Source organism: Perognathus longimembris, chromosome 15, assembly GCF_023159225.1.
Source record: "Perognathus longimembris pacificus isolate PPM17 chromosome 15, ASM2315922v1, whole genome shotgun sequence".
NCBI lineage: Eukaryota > Metazoa > Chordata > Mammalia > Rodentia > Heteromyidae > Perognathus > Perognathus longimembris.
Window position 1 is genome coordinate 10,840,776 of NC_063175.1, and position 16,637 is coordinate 10,857,412.

General features: G+C 45.8%; 1 protein-coding gene across 1 annotated transcript in view; it reads left to right on the top strand.

Moving 5' to 3' along the window:
* The window catches only part of Piezo2 (piezo type mechanosensitive ion channel component 2), a 343,119-nt gene that overhangs the window by 305,579 nt on the left and 20,903 nt on the right, over positions 1–16,637 (top strand). The window contains 5 exon segments of the mRNA XM_048363082.1: positions 1,883–2,049; positions 2,926–3,092; positions 9,757–9,924; positions 13,078–13,518; positions 14,381–14,639. Of these exon segments, the coding sequence (XP_048219039.1) occupies positions 1,883–2,049; positions 2,926–3,092; positions 9,757–9,924; positions 13,078–13,518; positions 14,381–14,639 (1,202 nt within the window).

A 16,637-nucleotide genomic window follows, 5' to 3' on the forward strand; every position in this document is an offset into this window, starting at 1 on the left:
AAGAAGGAATGAAGTAACCAAATGTCTAATGACCATTAACAAATACCACTTCAAAGAAGTAATTATAAATAGTAAAAAAAAAAAAAACCAACTAAGTTCCCAAAAACATAAGAAGCTGCTAAGTGTGCTCATGAATTTAACCCAAAGTTAAATTCCCTTTTGTGTCTACATGACACAGCTGTAAGTCCAAACACACTTATGTGGGCACCACATGCATTGGTCAAGGTATTTCTAAGATGGCGGGGGGTGAGGAGAGACATCTAAGCATTCGCGACATCTCTCTCAGTTGCTCTTCTGTGGCATCTGCTAGGACCTCATTTCATTCCTCTTCCTGTGGCCTCTCCTGCCTTCTTTGCCTAACACAGGATAATCTTTTTTTCAGCTTCTTCAGCTCCTGGAAGACCTTTAGTTTTACAGGTCTTAGTACCATCCCTCTCATATTTTGACTCCACATATTTAAGGCATGCAACATACTGTTTCCATAAACCTGTGTATACTGAAGTGATTACTGCAGTCCTGCAGTAGGGCAAGAAGCCCTAGCCATCTCCCCAGAGTCAACTTTTTTGTGAGCACATAGAGTCTACTCATTGGTAAACTTCCAGCATTAATGTGTTACTAATTACTGATGCATATGCAACACACAGTCATTCTGTGTAGCTACAAGTGTATAACCTTTGAGCTACCTGTTCGCATTCCCATCTCCACCCTCCCCGGGATTCCATTCTACTTTGTGGGTTTGATTAGCTTCAGTTCCATATGCAAAGGAGATGGTTCCGCCTTTCTTTGTCACCATTTAGCTTATTTCATTTAACATAAGGTCCTTTATGTTCATCCATGTGGTTATAAGTGACAAGTTTTCCTTCCTTTTTAAAACTAATGCTCAAAAGAATAAGGCCAACAACTGTAGAAATATCTCAAACTTTCCCCAGGAGTCAAGAGTCCATATATCAATTTCTTAGCATGCTGGGGTTGCTTGTCTGCTTTGTCAATACTTGGAACACGTTTGCCCTCTGCTCTGCACTACCATGTGACAGCACTCTGTTCCACCGTCGAAGTCAGTCACAGAATAGGATGAAACTCCACTACAGCAGGACTCTTGGGGCTTCCATTGGTGGGAAAGATCAATCCCAGCTGCAGCCTTTTGTGGTGAGCACAACTCGGGAAGGTAGATCATTTGACAGAAAATATACACATAGGCCTTTGTCCATATAATGAGCACTTCGGGGGGGTGGGGGAAACTTTAAAATGGTTTGGCTGAAACTCAGACAGAAAAAGAAGCACCAAAGTCAGATCAAGGGAATTGCCGCCAGTAGCTCTGAAAAGCAGAAGAAAGTATAGAAGGTCATTAAATGACTTATCTTGACACAGCTGTTTCTCTCCTGGCACCAATGATAGGTATATCTTTAAAATGCAGTCTCCACTTGCAGTAAACCTAAAGCCTACAGTCATACTTCCTTATTGGCAGATTCCACATTCCACAAATCCAGCCAGCTCAAGATTTAAAAATATGTATTTGGGAAAAAAATGCATCTGCACACACATACGTTTTTTTGTCTCTTGTTATTGTTTCTTAAGTACTGCATTCATAGTAGTATTGAAAGCATTGAGGGGGAGGGAATGCACGTGGAACTTTTATGCCAATAGTACACCATTTCACGCCCACTGGGTTTCTAGAACCATCCCCCATGGGTACTCACCGAGGGTGTTTTTCCGATGCTGGTCAAACACTACAAATTCCACCAGTGTCTGGTATGAGCTCTGCTACTGACCATGTAAGGAGCCACACTGGGTCATCAGGAATGCAGGACAAAACCCAAGGCGGGGTTGGAACCTTCCAGCCCGGCATGGCGGCAGAATCACGACGGCACTGTGTTTCTCCTAGATAACATCATCAAGAGGATATTTAACATTCTGAAGTTCACCTGGGTCCTCTTCCTGGCCAGCGTGGACAGTTTCACCACTTGGCTGAACTCCATTTCAAGGGAGCACATTGACATCTCTACCGTCCTGAGGATTGAACGGTGCATGCTGACCAGAGAGATTAAGAAGGTAAACTGCGGACATGGCTAGCTTAGCTTCTTGCCAAAAGATTTCAACTCCTTTATTCTTGACCTGGGAATCATTGTCTATACATAATGAGGTACCTTGAGTGGAGGGGCACAAGTCTAAACACAGAACTTGTTTGTACTTCATGTACACCTTATACACTTAGCCTGAAGGCTACACAGCATTTATGCAGCATTTTTGGTGTGCCCGAGTTTTGACAGATGGCTACATAAGGCCCCTTGTGCCATCACGTCAGTGCTCATGGAATTCTCATTTTAGAACATCTAAATTTCAAATTTCAGACTAGCAATAGTCAACCTGTATTTAATACTCTGGATAAGGTAAAAGAGGGGGAAATAAACTATTCACCCGGAAGTTGTAACCCTGTACATGACCCTATACTATTCTGCATATTTACATCCATTTTATTCTCAGCCAAAATCATCAAACACCACACCGGCATGCATGTATTTACCCACTCGTGTGTACACAGGCATGCACACACATGTTTACATAGTCACACACAAGGCACACACTTGTGCACACATACACACCCACACCTTCACACAGAGTCCTGGGGAAACGTCTCCCCTCCTCCGAGTTTACAGATCTGTAGACTTTGCCGTAGCCTTAAAAGGATTTCAGTTAATCTCAGGATGAATTAGGACCCGTGTGTAGGAACAATGAAGGATACCGTAGTCCTGTATGGTTTATAAATTATATTTTAAAATAGTAGCCGGTTTCTGGAAACGTCACCGTGGCTTAGACACCAGGGCCTATGTGTAGGGAGGGTTTTCCTCTGGAATGATTCGGAGGTCTTGAGTCACCCCCGGTGCTGACCCCCCACCCCCCCCACACCCCTCCCACCCTTCCCCACAGGGCAACGTGCCGACGCGGGAGAGCATCCACCTGTACTACCAGAACCACATGATGAACCTGTCCAGGGAGTCGGGGCTGGACGCCCTGGACGAGCCCCCCGGGGCGGCCGCCGGGGCCCGGGCAGCCCGCAGGATGGATAGCTCCGATTCCCATGACAGCGTCTCCAGGTATTTTGCTCTCGGAAACGTGGGTTCTCTTGGCAGCAGGCGGGGGGAGGCGGATGCCATCTCGGCCATGCAGCAGAGCAAGCCCTCATGCCAGGCGACTCCCTCGCCGCCTCCCCGGGCGCCCCTGCAGGGGCTCGGGGATGCTCGACCCCCCGGGGTGGGGGTGCGGGCCTGTGGCCTCCTACTGCACCCCCTTCCCTGCCTGCTTCAGCACGCCTGCTTTCACAGCTGGAGCCCCCGAGTGAAGGCCGGAGTCTCTGCCTGGGGAGGAGAAGCCGGCATGGCCGGGGCCACAGCCACCCGAGTGGAGCTAGGGGCGGCGTCTCCAGGGACATCGGCACAGCTGGCTTTGTTTCCATCCATTTTATTGAACAACACCAATTCTAGGCCAGTCCCTGGACTCGACCCCTAGGCCCGACACCAGCAGACCAGGGGCCTCACTCCACCGTGGGAGGATTTTCATTTTTAACTGCTGCTCAGTTGCGAGATTTTCGTTTCTTGGATTGAGCTTGGGTTGTTTTTTTTTTTTTTTTGCCATTTCACAGTTATCTACTGATTGCAAATAGATTTGTATTTATTAGCATGGAAAGATAGTTGTTATAGATGTATCTGTTGTTGCTGTATGTACACCCTTGTGTGTAGCATATATACAAAAATGCAAGTTTTAAAAACGGGACATAGAGTGAAGTCCATTTTCATTTTTAAAATATTTTTGAGGGGCTGGGGATATAGCCTAGTGGCAAGAGTGCCTGCCTCGGATACACGAGGCCCTAGGTTCGATTCCCCAGCACCACATATACAGAAAACGGCCAGAAGCGGCGCTGTGGCTCAAGTGGCGGAGTGCTAGCCTTGAGCGGGAAGAAGCCAGGGACAGTGCTCAGGCCCGGAGTCCAAGGCCCAGGACTGGCAAAAAAAAAAAAAAAAAAAATATTTTTGACCCTATATGTATTAATTTAAATGTGATTTTTTTTGGTACAGACAAAGCAGTTCATGGATATATTTCTTACTGTCCTCCCAAATATTGACTCTTTTAAAGTCTTTTTAAGGATAATAAAAGAGATTTTGTTTTTCCTCTAGTTTGAAGATAATCTTTGCTTTTTTTTTTTTTTGCCAGTCCTGGGCCTTGGACTCAGGGCCTGAGCACTGTCCCTGGCTTCTTCCCGCTCAAGGCTAGCACTCTGCCACTTGAGCCACAGCGCCACTTCCAGCTTTTTCCATATTATGTGGTGCTGACAAATTGAACCGAGGGCTTCAAGCATGCGAGTTGAGCACTCTACCACTAGGCCACATTCCCAGCCCCATCTTTGCTTATTTTTAAGTTCCATAGTCAGAGATATTCCAGCTAGTATGCATTTATGAGAAAAATAAACACTTAGGACAGAAACTATCAAGGATTTCAAGGTCAATCATTTATTTCCTGAGAGTCTGTTTAAGATATTTTGAATGTTCTAATCAAATAATCTATAGAAAAATATATCACAGTAATAAAACTTTCTAGCCAGTTTTCTTTCTACTCAATCATTTGCACATTTCTGTTACTAATTTTTGAAACAAAAAATAATACCAAAAGCTATAAACCGATGGTCATTCTTGTGACTTGCAGAAACATTCTTAAAGGGACTTTAGCCTTTTCTCCTGGTCTTTGTTGAGACAAGCTCATTGTTTATTTTCATTTTTTGAAATCTTCCTTTTTTATTTCTTTATTCCAATTCTTAATTTTTTATTTCTTTGTAAAGATGATGTACAGTTACATAAATCAGGTAATGAGTATCTTTTTGTTTTGGTCGGTCATGGGGCTTGAACTCAGGGCCTGGATGCTGTCCCTGAGCTCTTTTGCTCAAGGCTAGCACTCTACCACTTTTTAAACTTTTTACTTTATTGTTTTTATAACAGAGGGATGACAGTTACATGCCTCAGACACAGAGGACATTTTCTTCCACGCAGTGTCTTCTTTTGCCTCACTGTCTCCTGTGCCTTCCTCCTGTACCCACCAGTTGTATAGTTCGCCTTCAGTGGTATCCAGTGAGCTCCACTGCTGCACTTTTTTACTCTTTTTCCCTGAGTTCTGTACCCTCCCCCCCCACCCTCCCAAAGATATGCATGTGAATACATCATACATAAATGAGTACATTTCTTTGTGGGCAGTGTCACCCCTTCCTTTCCTCGCTCGCTCTCTCCTTGTTTTCCCCTCAAGTTGCATAGCTCATTTTTAGTGTAGTGTCTAGTGAGTACCATTGCTTCATCTGTTCGCCCTTTGCCCCTCCGTTGGTGTGCCCCCCTTTATCCTCCCAAAGACAAATAAATGAACAAACAAGACAAATAAAAGAAAAACAGAAGAACAACAAAGGAAAAACCTCTTGTTTCAATTTCCTGGAGGCCCCCAATCTTCAGTTTATTCTTTTTAGCCACAGGTCTCTCTGTATCTATAAGTCAATATACTGCAATGGAATCTTAGTTCTTCCTTTAATTCACTTTAATGCCAAAACTTGACATTTGTTTTACCATCATGCTTTCTAAGCTCTGACGCATTTCACTTTATCTCACAGAGTGGACGGTGCTGAGGGCCGTGACAGCCGGCAAGCTGAGTATGTGTGAGGTGCTAGCACTGGTCCCTAGCTCCATCACAAGAACAGTCGTAGTGCTAATTAATACATAAGCAGGTGCACACTCGCCTGCAGGTGTAGCGTTCAGCCGGATGGTAGGCAGAGCAAGGAACATTCTGAATGTGTTGAGCACTGACTACCAGTTTCCATATTCACCCACTTTAGAACCTGTTTATAAACAAAAACCTATCCTTTAAATAAAGGGGAATGGAAGAATGAGAAAACGTCAGAGATTTTCCTAGGTACACATCTTCTAAGAAATGTTCCACCCATCCACCCATTCATCCATCTGTCCACCCATCAATTCACCCACCCGCCAGCCCATCCCCCCATCTATCTCTCTAACCTCACGTCCATTCACTCACCCCACCCATCCATTTTTGCTTCACATTTACAAATGTCTACTGCCCTCAGTTTTTTTTGGGGGGGGGGGCAGTCCTGGGGCTTGGACTCAAGGCCTGAGCACTGTCCCTGGCTTCTTTTTGCTCAAGGCTAGCACTCTGCCACTTGAGCCACAGCGCCACTTCTGGCCATTTTCTGTATATGTGGTGCTGGGGAATCGAACCCAGGGCCTCATGTATATGAGGCAGGCACTCTTGCCACTAGGCCATATCCCCAGCCCTGCCCTCAGTTTTTGTTTTTGTTTTTTTGCCAGTCCTGGGCCTTGGACTCAGGGCCTGAGCACTGTCCCTGGCTTCTTTTTGCTCAAGGCTAGCACTCTGCCACTTGAGCCACAGTGCCGCTTCTGGCCGTTTTCTGTATATGTGGTGCTGGGGAATCGAACCTAGGGCCTCGTGTATCCGAGGCAGGCACTCTTGCCACTAGGCTATATCCCCAGCCCCTGCCCTCAGTTTTTGAACAAGTCTGTTCTGTATATGTGCAAGGTTGACAGAGTCTAACCCAAACTATAACTTTTCAGGTGTGAAATAAGAAAGGTTCCAATAGCTCTACCTTATTTATGTAAAAATAAAATCATACTCAGCTGAAATTATTTCCTTCTATACAGTGAAGGTTATGATTACATATGAGCATAATATGATATATTCTGTTATTATACCACATCTTTCCTTCAAGAAAGCAAGCTGTTTCTAGTGTGGTGTATAAGATTTTCTTAAGTGCCTGTTTTTAACATTTTTGTCTTGTTTTTTAATAAAGGGATTGTTTCTGTCCCTAGGACATCTAAGTGAAAAGCAAACTTTATTTCTCCATGAGTTAGCACATTGATGGTGATAGTAACATTAACCCCTTTTGAAATTTCATGAACCTGTATACCATCTCCCCTATCAGTGTAAAATTGTGAAATATTTTCATAAAAAATTAAGGACTTCTTGAGCTTCCTGAAAACCCTACATGGCCTTACTTGAATATATAGATTTGATATACATACATACATACATACATATGGAAAGAGAGAGAGAAGAAAGTAAACTGAAATAGTTCATAAAGTAAAACCTACATGATTCCTATACTAGTGGTTCTTAATTCTGTAAATTTACACCATGTGTAATTAAATTAATGGAATACACATCCGAACTTAGGAGGAAAATGAAGAGGGAAAGTCTGGTTAAAAATAAAGTTATGTGTGGGGCTCCAGTGGCTCACGCCTGTAATCCTAGCTACTCAGGAGTCTGTTATCTGAGGATTTTGGCTCAAAGCCAGCCTGGGCAGGAAAGTCCGTGAGACACTTATCTCCAATTAACAACCAAAAAAACTGGAAATGGCATTGTGGCTCAAGTGATAGAGTGCTAGCCTCTAGCTTAAGAGCCCAGCAACAGGCTGGGATATGGCCTAGTGGCAAGAGTGCTTGCCTTGTATACATGAGGCCCTGGGTTCAATTCCCCAGCACCACATATACAGAAAATGGCCAGAGGTGGTGCTGTGGCTCAGGTGGCAGAGTGCTGGCCTTGAGCAAAACAGAAGCCAGGGACAGTGCTCAGGCCCTGAGTCCAAGGCCCCGGACTGGCCAAAAAAAAAAAGAGCTCCAGCAACAGCACCCAGGCCCAGAGTTCAAGCCCCACGACCGACATAAATAAACAAAGTTATGTGATTGGTTTTTAATTTGATCTAAGACTGTACTCATGATGAGTTAGCCAGGCCATGGTGGCTCAAGCCTGTAATCCTAGCTCCTCAGGAGGCTAAGATATAAAGATGATGATTCAAAGCCAGCCATGGCAAAAAGTTCATGAGGTTTTTATCTCCAATTAGCTACAAAAAAAACAGAAGTGAGGCTTGGCTCCTATGGTAAATCACCAGCCTTGAGTGAAAAAGCTGAGAGACAGAAGTTCGAAGTTCAAGCCTCAGTGCCAGCATGAGAGAGAAAGAGAGAGAGAGAGAGAGAGAGAGAGAGAGAGAGAGAGAGAGAGAAGATAAAATTGAGAGTTAGGAGATATTGAAGATCATCGGTAGTTTTGTAGGGAAATAGCTCCCAGATTATAAAGCAGTAAAGCCACAAATATACTAGAATACTGGAACCATTAAAAATTGGTCAGTCATGTATTTTGACTGATTTTTAAACTGAAAGAAGAGGAGGCACACAAAGTGCATTTTGTTGGGAACTGGGTGAGTTCTCATGCTGACTGAGCCTCGTTTTCAGTTTCTGCTTTCGAACTTCCCAGTTTCCAAGCAGAAGCTGATCAGCCCTAAGGTGTCCACGAAGCTGTAGTGGACACTCGCGGTGTCTTCCCCTGTGGAACTGGCACCAGAGCCCGGGAGGGGCCTCGTGAGCATGAGGTCACCTCCCCTAGTGAGAAGAGACCCTCTGTGTGGCCTGCCGATCCTCACATCCTTGTCAGGAATTTCCACCTGCTGGCGTCGAGAAGAGAGCCTTACCCCTGCATCCCAGTCGTCTTTGATGGAAGGGTCCAGATTTCTTTATCTTTTCTTTTCGCCAGTCCTGGGCCTTGAACTCAGGGCCTGAGCACTGTCCCTGGCTTCTTTTTTGCTCAAGGCTAGCACTCTAACTCTTGAGCCACAGCCACAGCGCCACTTCTGGCCTTTTCTATATATGTGGTGCTGAGGAATTGAACCCAGGGCTTCATGTATACGAGGCAAGCACTTTTGCCACTAGGCCATATCCCCAGCCCCCAGATTTCTTTTGAATTCAGAAGTCAAGTGGCAGACTTGGTTTTTAACGGTTGCCTTAGAAGATCTCATACTCTTTCCACTTTAAAGTGATTATAGTAACATAACACAGCCCAGCTTGTTTGAGTCTGCTCTGAGGAGAAGTCCCAGGTGAAGGGCTGAGGAGCTTTAGCCATGGGCATCGAGAGCTTGCTGTCTGGCCTCTCCACGGCCGCCCCACTCGGTAAACACATGCAAAGCTTAGCCAGTGCCATGACATAACTGGAAATGAAAATTAGGCAAGATGAAACAGCAGACAAAATTAACCTGGCATTGCTAGATTTCCTTTGTTATTTTCTTTTAGCACTTTGAGTTTTGATGTTGGTTGATATCTAGGTGTATATCAAGCCGGCATCTGTCTTGTGTACATTCAGTTTGGCTTAACCAAATATCACTCAGAAAACGGGGTGGAAAAATCAATTTGTTGTGTTATTCCTGAGCATGCTGCTCTCATTTTGGAGAAATTTTTAAAGAAGAAAAAGTTAAAACCCATTGTTCTAGTTGTATGAGTAGTTAATTTTCTGCTTACGCAATTGGACTGATAAATGCTCTCAACGAGCTTAGTGTTATGATTTCAAGTCATATATATTTTTGGTCAAAAACAAAAGAGCAATTCCATTGCAATCTTACAATGATATAAATCCTGCCTTTCGAGAGAACTATTGGGACTTGTAATGACTGTTTCCCTGGGCCACCCAGAGAGTGTCATTTGAAAATTTGTCATAGCCAATGTATTTCTTTTTTAATTCCAGCCTTCTTGTGTTTTATTATCCTGCCAAACAGGTCCTCCCCTGCCCTGGAGCCCCTGCTACGCGGTCATCCTTGGTGGTGTTGGTGTTGTGTGTGGTTTGCATGGCAGCGTGGCGGTCGGTTGGTGGTGTATGAGCTGACGGGCCAGTGGCCTTTTAACCCTGTGTTTCTGTCACTGTTTGCGCTGCTAGCTGCTACACTGAAGCCACCCTGCTGTTCTCAAGGCAGTCCACCCTTGATGACTTAGATGGACAAGACCCCGTTCCTAAAACAAGCGAGCGTGCTCGGCCTAGGCTCCGTAAAATGCTCAGCATGGACATGTCCTCCTCTTCAGCTGACAGTGGCAGCTTAGCATCCAGGTGCTTAACTCGTTCGTGCATGCTGCCTTCTGTCATGTGATCTCCTCCTTCTTGGATGTCTTTGCAGAGATAAGTTTGATCGGTGTATGTCATTTTCCTTTCTTATCTTTCTTTTGAAGCATTTGCATGACTAACACAAGTGTGACTACAGCTCCCGTGGAGGCTGATTGTTCAAGGACCCTGTTCCTTGACACTAACCAGACCTCTTTTGTCTGTTAAGATCCTGACTGCAAATACTCACTGTTCTCCCCTTTCCATCTTCAAAGATTTAAGCATGCCTCCTGTATGTGCTTTACAGATTTTACAGGTAGCCCTCATAGGGAGAAACCTCAGGAATTGTAGACAACTTTTTCTTATGAGTTTGCACAAGAATACATACCATACAAGAAGAAATCATCTGAAAATCAGCCGTGCCTAGCCATTTTCAGTTGATGCAGAAAAAAATCTTCCAGTGCCTTAGGCACACAGCTAACCTAAAAGTCACAGCCAGGCAAATGACTCACATTTGTAATCCCAACTAACTCAAGAGGGAAAGACGAGAGATTTACAATTGGAGGCCAACCTGGCTGAAAAGTTCCTGAGCCTCCACCTCCACCAGTAAACCGGGCCTAGTGGTATGTGCCTGCTGTCCTACCTAGATGGAAAGTGCAAATAGGAAGACAGGACAGCTCAAGCAGGGCCTTGAGGCCTGGCCAGAAAACTGAAGCAGAAAGGCTGAGTGACTGCCTAGCAACTGGAGGCCCTGAGTTCAAACTCCAGGGCCACAAAGAGAAAGAGCTAGAATGTTTTACCACTGGCTTTTGAAGAGGATACTGTTTAGAATATATCCCCATTGTAGGCTATCACTTGTTTCGTTTGCAAAGAAGTTTTTGTAAATATTTATTAGCATAAATGGTACAGAGGCTTCACTGTGATATTTATAGCATACATAGAAGATACTTTGACCAAAATCATCCCAACTATGTCGCTCTTCTATAACCCATCCCTCCCATTTTTAAAACAGTTTGTGGTGAACTTCATTATGTAAGTTTCATTCATATACAATGGATTGAGTGTTTTTCATTAAGTCCTGTCCCCCCAAAAGTAACCACTTAGACATGAATTAGCCGTAAACAGTGCAGACATTAATAAATAAATATATGTATATATATACGTATACATATATACATATATATATATATATATATATATGCCTTAGAGGCCAGGTGCCGTCGGTTTACCCTGTAATCCCAGCTTCTCAGGAGGCTGAGGTCTGAGGATGAAAACCAACCCAAACAGGAAAGACTGGCATCGGGATGAGAACCTTATCCCTGCATTCCAGTTGTCTTTGATGGAAGGGTCCAGATTTCTTTTAAATTAACTCCAAATTAACTACCAAAAGAGCCCAAAGTGGAGCTTTAGCTCAAGTGGTACAGTTCTAGCTTTGATCAAAAAAAGCTCAGAGACAGTGCCCAGGCCAAAATTCAAGCTTCACACATATACAAATATATACCCTAAGGTCAGGGACATCGGCTAGGTTGTGCTTCTCCTGACGTGAAAATGACCCGCTCTAAAAGAAATGTAGCTGCGATGGCCCGTGCTGATGTGATACACCTGAGGACACTCGCTTGGCTATCCGGCAGCCGTGTGAATCACTACAGCACTGCTTCGGGACGTGGGCCAGGCGTTTGGAGCGTTTGGAGCGTGCTGACTTCTGAAGGAACCTCAGCCCTCTTGAGACCCCATGCCTAGGAATTGCCATTGGGAAGAACACGGGTGGAGTTGCTCCTATGATCTGAAAATCCCTAGGGCAGTGGGGCAAGGGCACAGCTCCCCAGAGAGCTCCTCGCATGGAGGAGGGTCTAGTGAACCCCCGTGGAGGCCTTGCCTTCCCAGAGCTGTCTGCACGATGTGCATTCTTAGGGCCAAAGCCCGGAGCGAGTTTCACAGGTTCATGCAGACCTGGTTCTTCTGTCACTGGATGCCACCCAGGGTCTTCATGAGGATTCACTCCTTGGCATGCCTACAAGCCAAAAAGATAGATAGATAGGCAGATAGGCAGATAGATAGATAGATAGATAGATAGATAGATAGATAGATAGATAGATAGATAGATAGATAGATAGATAGATAGATAGAGATTCAACATGTGCATGTGAGAATCGCCATGATTCTAGGGCCTACTTGCTTGTGCACATCATGTAGACAGTGGTGCACACTTCAGGGTCTAACAAATTCTATTCACCCTCCACCAGGCTCCAAGTAGTCCTGTGTTCTTCCCATGGGAAGGGCAGGTCAGGAATACCCTTGCACAGCTGCTCTGCCTGCAGCTCCACCCTTTCCTGACTGCAGAGAGGCAAAGCTGGAGAAGACGGCCCAAAGAAAAGGGAGGAGACAGGGACCGTAAGGAACATGCTGGAAGCCAGCAGTGCCGTTGGGAGGCTGGAGGAAAGGACAGCATCCCGAGGGCAGCGGGCAGCAGAGAGGGAGCCCACATGGGGAAGACAAAGGTGTCCGGGGAAATGTCTGCATGCTGCAGGGGTAGTAGAAATCTGGTCATTTGAGCTGCCCATCAGTAAGAAACAGACCATACGAGAGAAACGGAAGAGAGACATGTTGAAGAAGAGTGGCTGATCATGCCCTCGATGGGTCCTGCTGGTGATCAGCCCCGTCCCCAGCAGACCTGGGTGGGTCCTTTACGTAGAACTCCTCTTGGTGAATAAACCTGTGTGGTGCACACTAGCATGGCTTGTCCTTTGCGTATGCACTCTTCTCTTCTTCACAGACAGCTGGTGGTAGGTACGCTATGCTGGCCAGGTAATGATTTGGAAATAAGCTCTGAAGCTCATGGCTATGAACTTGGTTAGAACTGTGCATTGATGAAATTTGCACCTTGAGAGAAATGTGACTTGCTCTGGTTTTTGGAGGGGGTGCGTGCTCACTGTCCACTTTCACATCAGAAAGACGAGTGTTTGTGCAGTTTCTGCAGACCAGGAATTAGTGTGATGGAGCAAAGCAGATGGAATGCAGAAGACAATGGGGCCTTTCTTTTCCTCTCTTGCTTGCTGTTTGCTCTTGGGAGCTCCAAGGTGTGTCTGGAGAGCATGGGCCAGCCGTGGGGGGGGTGGCAAGGATGCTAAGAAGTGCTCTGTGCCCGCCCCTCTCTCCTGACAGTGAGCCCACACAGTGTACCTTGCTGTACTCACGTCAGGGGACCACAGAAACCATTGAGGAGGTGGAGGTGGAGGCGGAGGAGGAAGCGGTGGGCCTGGAGCCCGAGCCCAGAGAAGCTGAGGAGGAGAGGCAGGCAGAAGAAGAGGAGGAGGAGGAGGAAGTGGAGGAGGAGGTGGAGTTTGATGCCGAGGCTGAAGAGGTTGGCCTCACGCCTGATGAAGAGCTGCCCCAGTTCTCCACAGACGACGGGGATGCCGAGGCGCCACCCTCCTACAGCAAGGCCGTCAGCTTTGAGCACCTGTCCTTCGCCTCTCAGGACGACTCCGGGGCCAAGAACCACATGGTGGTCAGCCCCGATGACAGCCGCACGGACAAGCTGGAGTCGAGCATCTTACCCCCCCTCACTCACGAGCTGACAGCCAGCGAGCTCCTGCTCAACAAGTAAGGCCAGCAAGCGGGTGCACACCTTACCCACGCACACATTGCTCATGTGCGTCTTCTGATCTCACGGAGAGCGCATCCCAGCCCCGGACATTAGAGCAAACTCCCAATTCTGGGACTTCTTATCCTTTAGTAGTTCCGTGATGGAGTCACACTACCAACCCACACTGCCCTTCCCTCCAAGAAAAGTCTAGATAAAACACTGCTGTTTCCTGCTTCTGATCCTATCAGGTGGCTGATGGTGGATTATGAGGATTGCGCTTGGAAGCCTGTCCAGGCAGAAAAGTCCATAAGACTCTTATTTCCGGTTAACCAGCAAAAGGTTGGCTGTATGGCTCAATTATGGCTGAAATGGTAGACACCAACTTAGAGCCAGCCAAGTTGAGTGTGAGATACTGAGTTCAAGCCTCAGTATCAGCATACAAAGAAGTCTAGACACCATAATCTGAAAATCTCAGATCCAAAATACTTCAAATGCCAAATGTAAGAAGTAGAGCAATTCATAAAATAAAACTTTCTTTCATGCACAAAATTTGGTAAAATAATTTTGAAAATTCCCTCTAGCTATTTGAGTACAATAACTATGACATATAAGCTTGATGTTTAGACTTGAGCTTCCAACCCAAAATGGTTCCTTATGGATTCAAATAGTCTAAAATTTGAAAAACATATCTGCAGTCTCAAATACTTCCAATCCCAAGCAATTCAACCAAGGATTCCCACACAGAATTAAATTGACAGACAACAAATGAATGGAACCCAGGAAGTGAGGACAGGGAATGGGGTGGGGGGTAGGACAAGAGGGGTCATACTGAGTGAAATCCCGTTGGAGATAAGAGTCTCCTCGTGTGTATCCTAACAGGATGTTCCATGATGATGAGCTGGAAGAATCAGAGAAGTTCTATGTGGGCCAGCCCCGGTTCTTGCTGCTGTTCTACGCCATGTACAACACTCTGGTGGCCCGCTCAGAAATGGTGTGCTACTTTGTGATCATCCTCAACCACATGGTGTCTGCCTCCATAATCACCCTCCTGCTGCCCATCCTCATCTTCCTCTGGGCCATGCTGTCGGTCCCCAGGCCCAGCCGGCGGTTCTGGATGATGGCCATCATCTACACCGAGGTAGGCCCATCACAGCCTGGCTTGGATTTGAGTCCTTTTCCCCAGCGCTTACCTAGTGCTGGTGTTCTGTTGCCTCCCCATTGATCATGTTTCAGGCACTGGGTGATAGTACCTACTGTTCTGTTTCCACTTAAAACCCCTGAGGGAGCTGCTTCAATGAGATCAAATCGTGGGCTTGGAGCTTCTCAGCTGCTGAAGCCTGGGTGTGGCAGGTGTGGTATGAATCAGGAGACGTTCGCTGGCTTTTGGAGGCAGAATGCTGGCATCAGCAAGTATTTGACAAATAGACACTGAAATAACAGAATACAGGAATATGCTTTGAGGGCCAGGTGGTAGTGGCTCATGCCTGAAATCTTAGCAACTCAGGAGGTTGAGATCTAAGAATTGTGGTTCAAAGTCAGCCAGGGCAGGAAAGTCTGTAAGACACTTATCTCCAACTAACTAAAAAGCTAACTAAAATGATGCTGTGGCTCAAAGTGGTAGAGCACAAAACCTCAATACCAGTGGCACAGGCCTTGAGTTCAAGCCCCAGGACTAGAAGATACCTTGAAATATACTTTGAAAATCAGGCACCAGTGGCTTATGTTCACACCTGTAATCCTATCCACCCAAGAGGCTCAAGTCCGACGATGGAGGTTCAAGGCTAGCCTGAGCAGATAAATCTGACTTACTTCCAGTTAACCAGCAAAAAGTGCACGAAGTAGACATGTGACTCAAGCGGTTGAGTACTAGCCTCTGGCAAAAAAAAGCTAACCAAGAGCACTGAGCCCTGAGTTCAGTCTCCAGTACAGCACAAAAAAGTGCTGTGAATATAGTTTAATACAACATACATATCTTCCATACACCCCAACAGGAAATTAAATGAGCACATAAAAAGCCAAATGACCGAAAGGGCACCTTACCAATCCACTCATTAGATGGTACCTGTCTGACTAGAGCGAGCTGTTGTTCCAGCCTGTCCTATGAAGTCCACAGATGATTGTAAAGTCCCAGGAAGCCTTGGGAGGCCTCACAGCGTCAGGCCCGGGCTCCGGTGGCTGGTTGTGTGGGTAAGTTTGTGAAGAAGGATGAGTTTCCTCCCAGGCGCATAAGGAAACACCTTCACTGTCAGTAGCACTGCAGAGATTCTACAGGTTTACAAGTCATTCAACAGGCAATCAAAACAATGTATAGAGAGAATTGTCTCAGAGTACTATTTAAAGCATTGAAAATAGGTATCTTTTTCCCACGATGTAAACAAAGGCTATAAAGACAAGTATGTAGTAGCTATTACTCTGATTGAGATATTCATGCCATCTTGCCAAAAAATAGCCATTGCTTGAACAATCCTGTTGTTAAATCTCTTGGGGTGTAATGACTCCCTCCTGAGTGATGGATATCGTCCTGTTCTCTTATCCTTCCTCCCTTGAGGGAGTTTTCCAGACTCCTTCACTCAGGGATAAGTAAGAGGAGGTGCCCATGATGTAATGTTCTTGACTGACTGGGGCTCCCACTTCCTGTCACATGAAGGATGGAATACATGGAAACCAAGTTGGCATTTGTTTACTGTACAATGTGACCCGCATGCCAAAAAGCACAAGAACTGTGCCAGACTTAAGAATACTGGAAGGAAAAGTAGTTGTTTCTCTTTTGCAGTGGTTCACAAGCATATGTGGCCAGCAGATAAGGAGGAAAGTGGATACTGAGGGCCTCGAGCTTTATGGAAGTGGAGCTCACACCTGCCACACACAAGGCCCTGAGTTCTGTGTGTGAGCACACACATACACACACACACACACACACACACACACACAATCCCAAACTGTATAATGTAACCGGTTCAGATAAAATCAATACATGACATACAGGGCTGGGAGTATGGCCTAGTGGCAAGAGTGCTTGCCTCCTACACATGAAGCTCTCAGTTCGATTCCCCAGCACCACATATATGGAAAACGGCCAGAGGGGGCGCTGTGGCTCAAGTAGCAGAGTGCTAGCCTTGAGCAAGAAGAGGCCAGG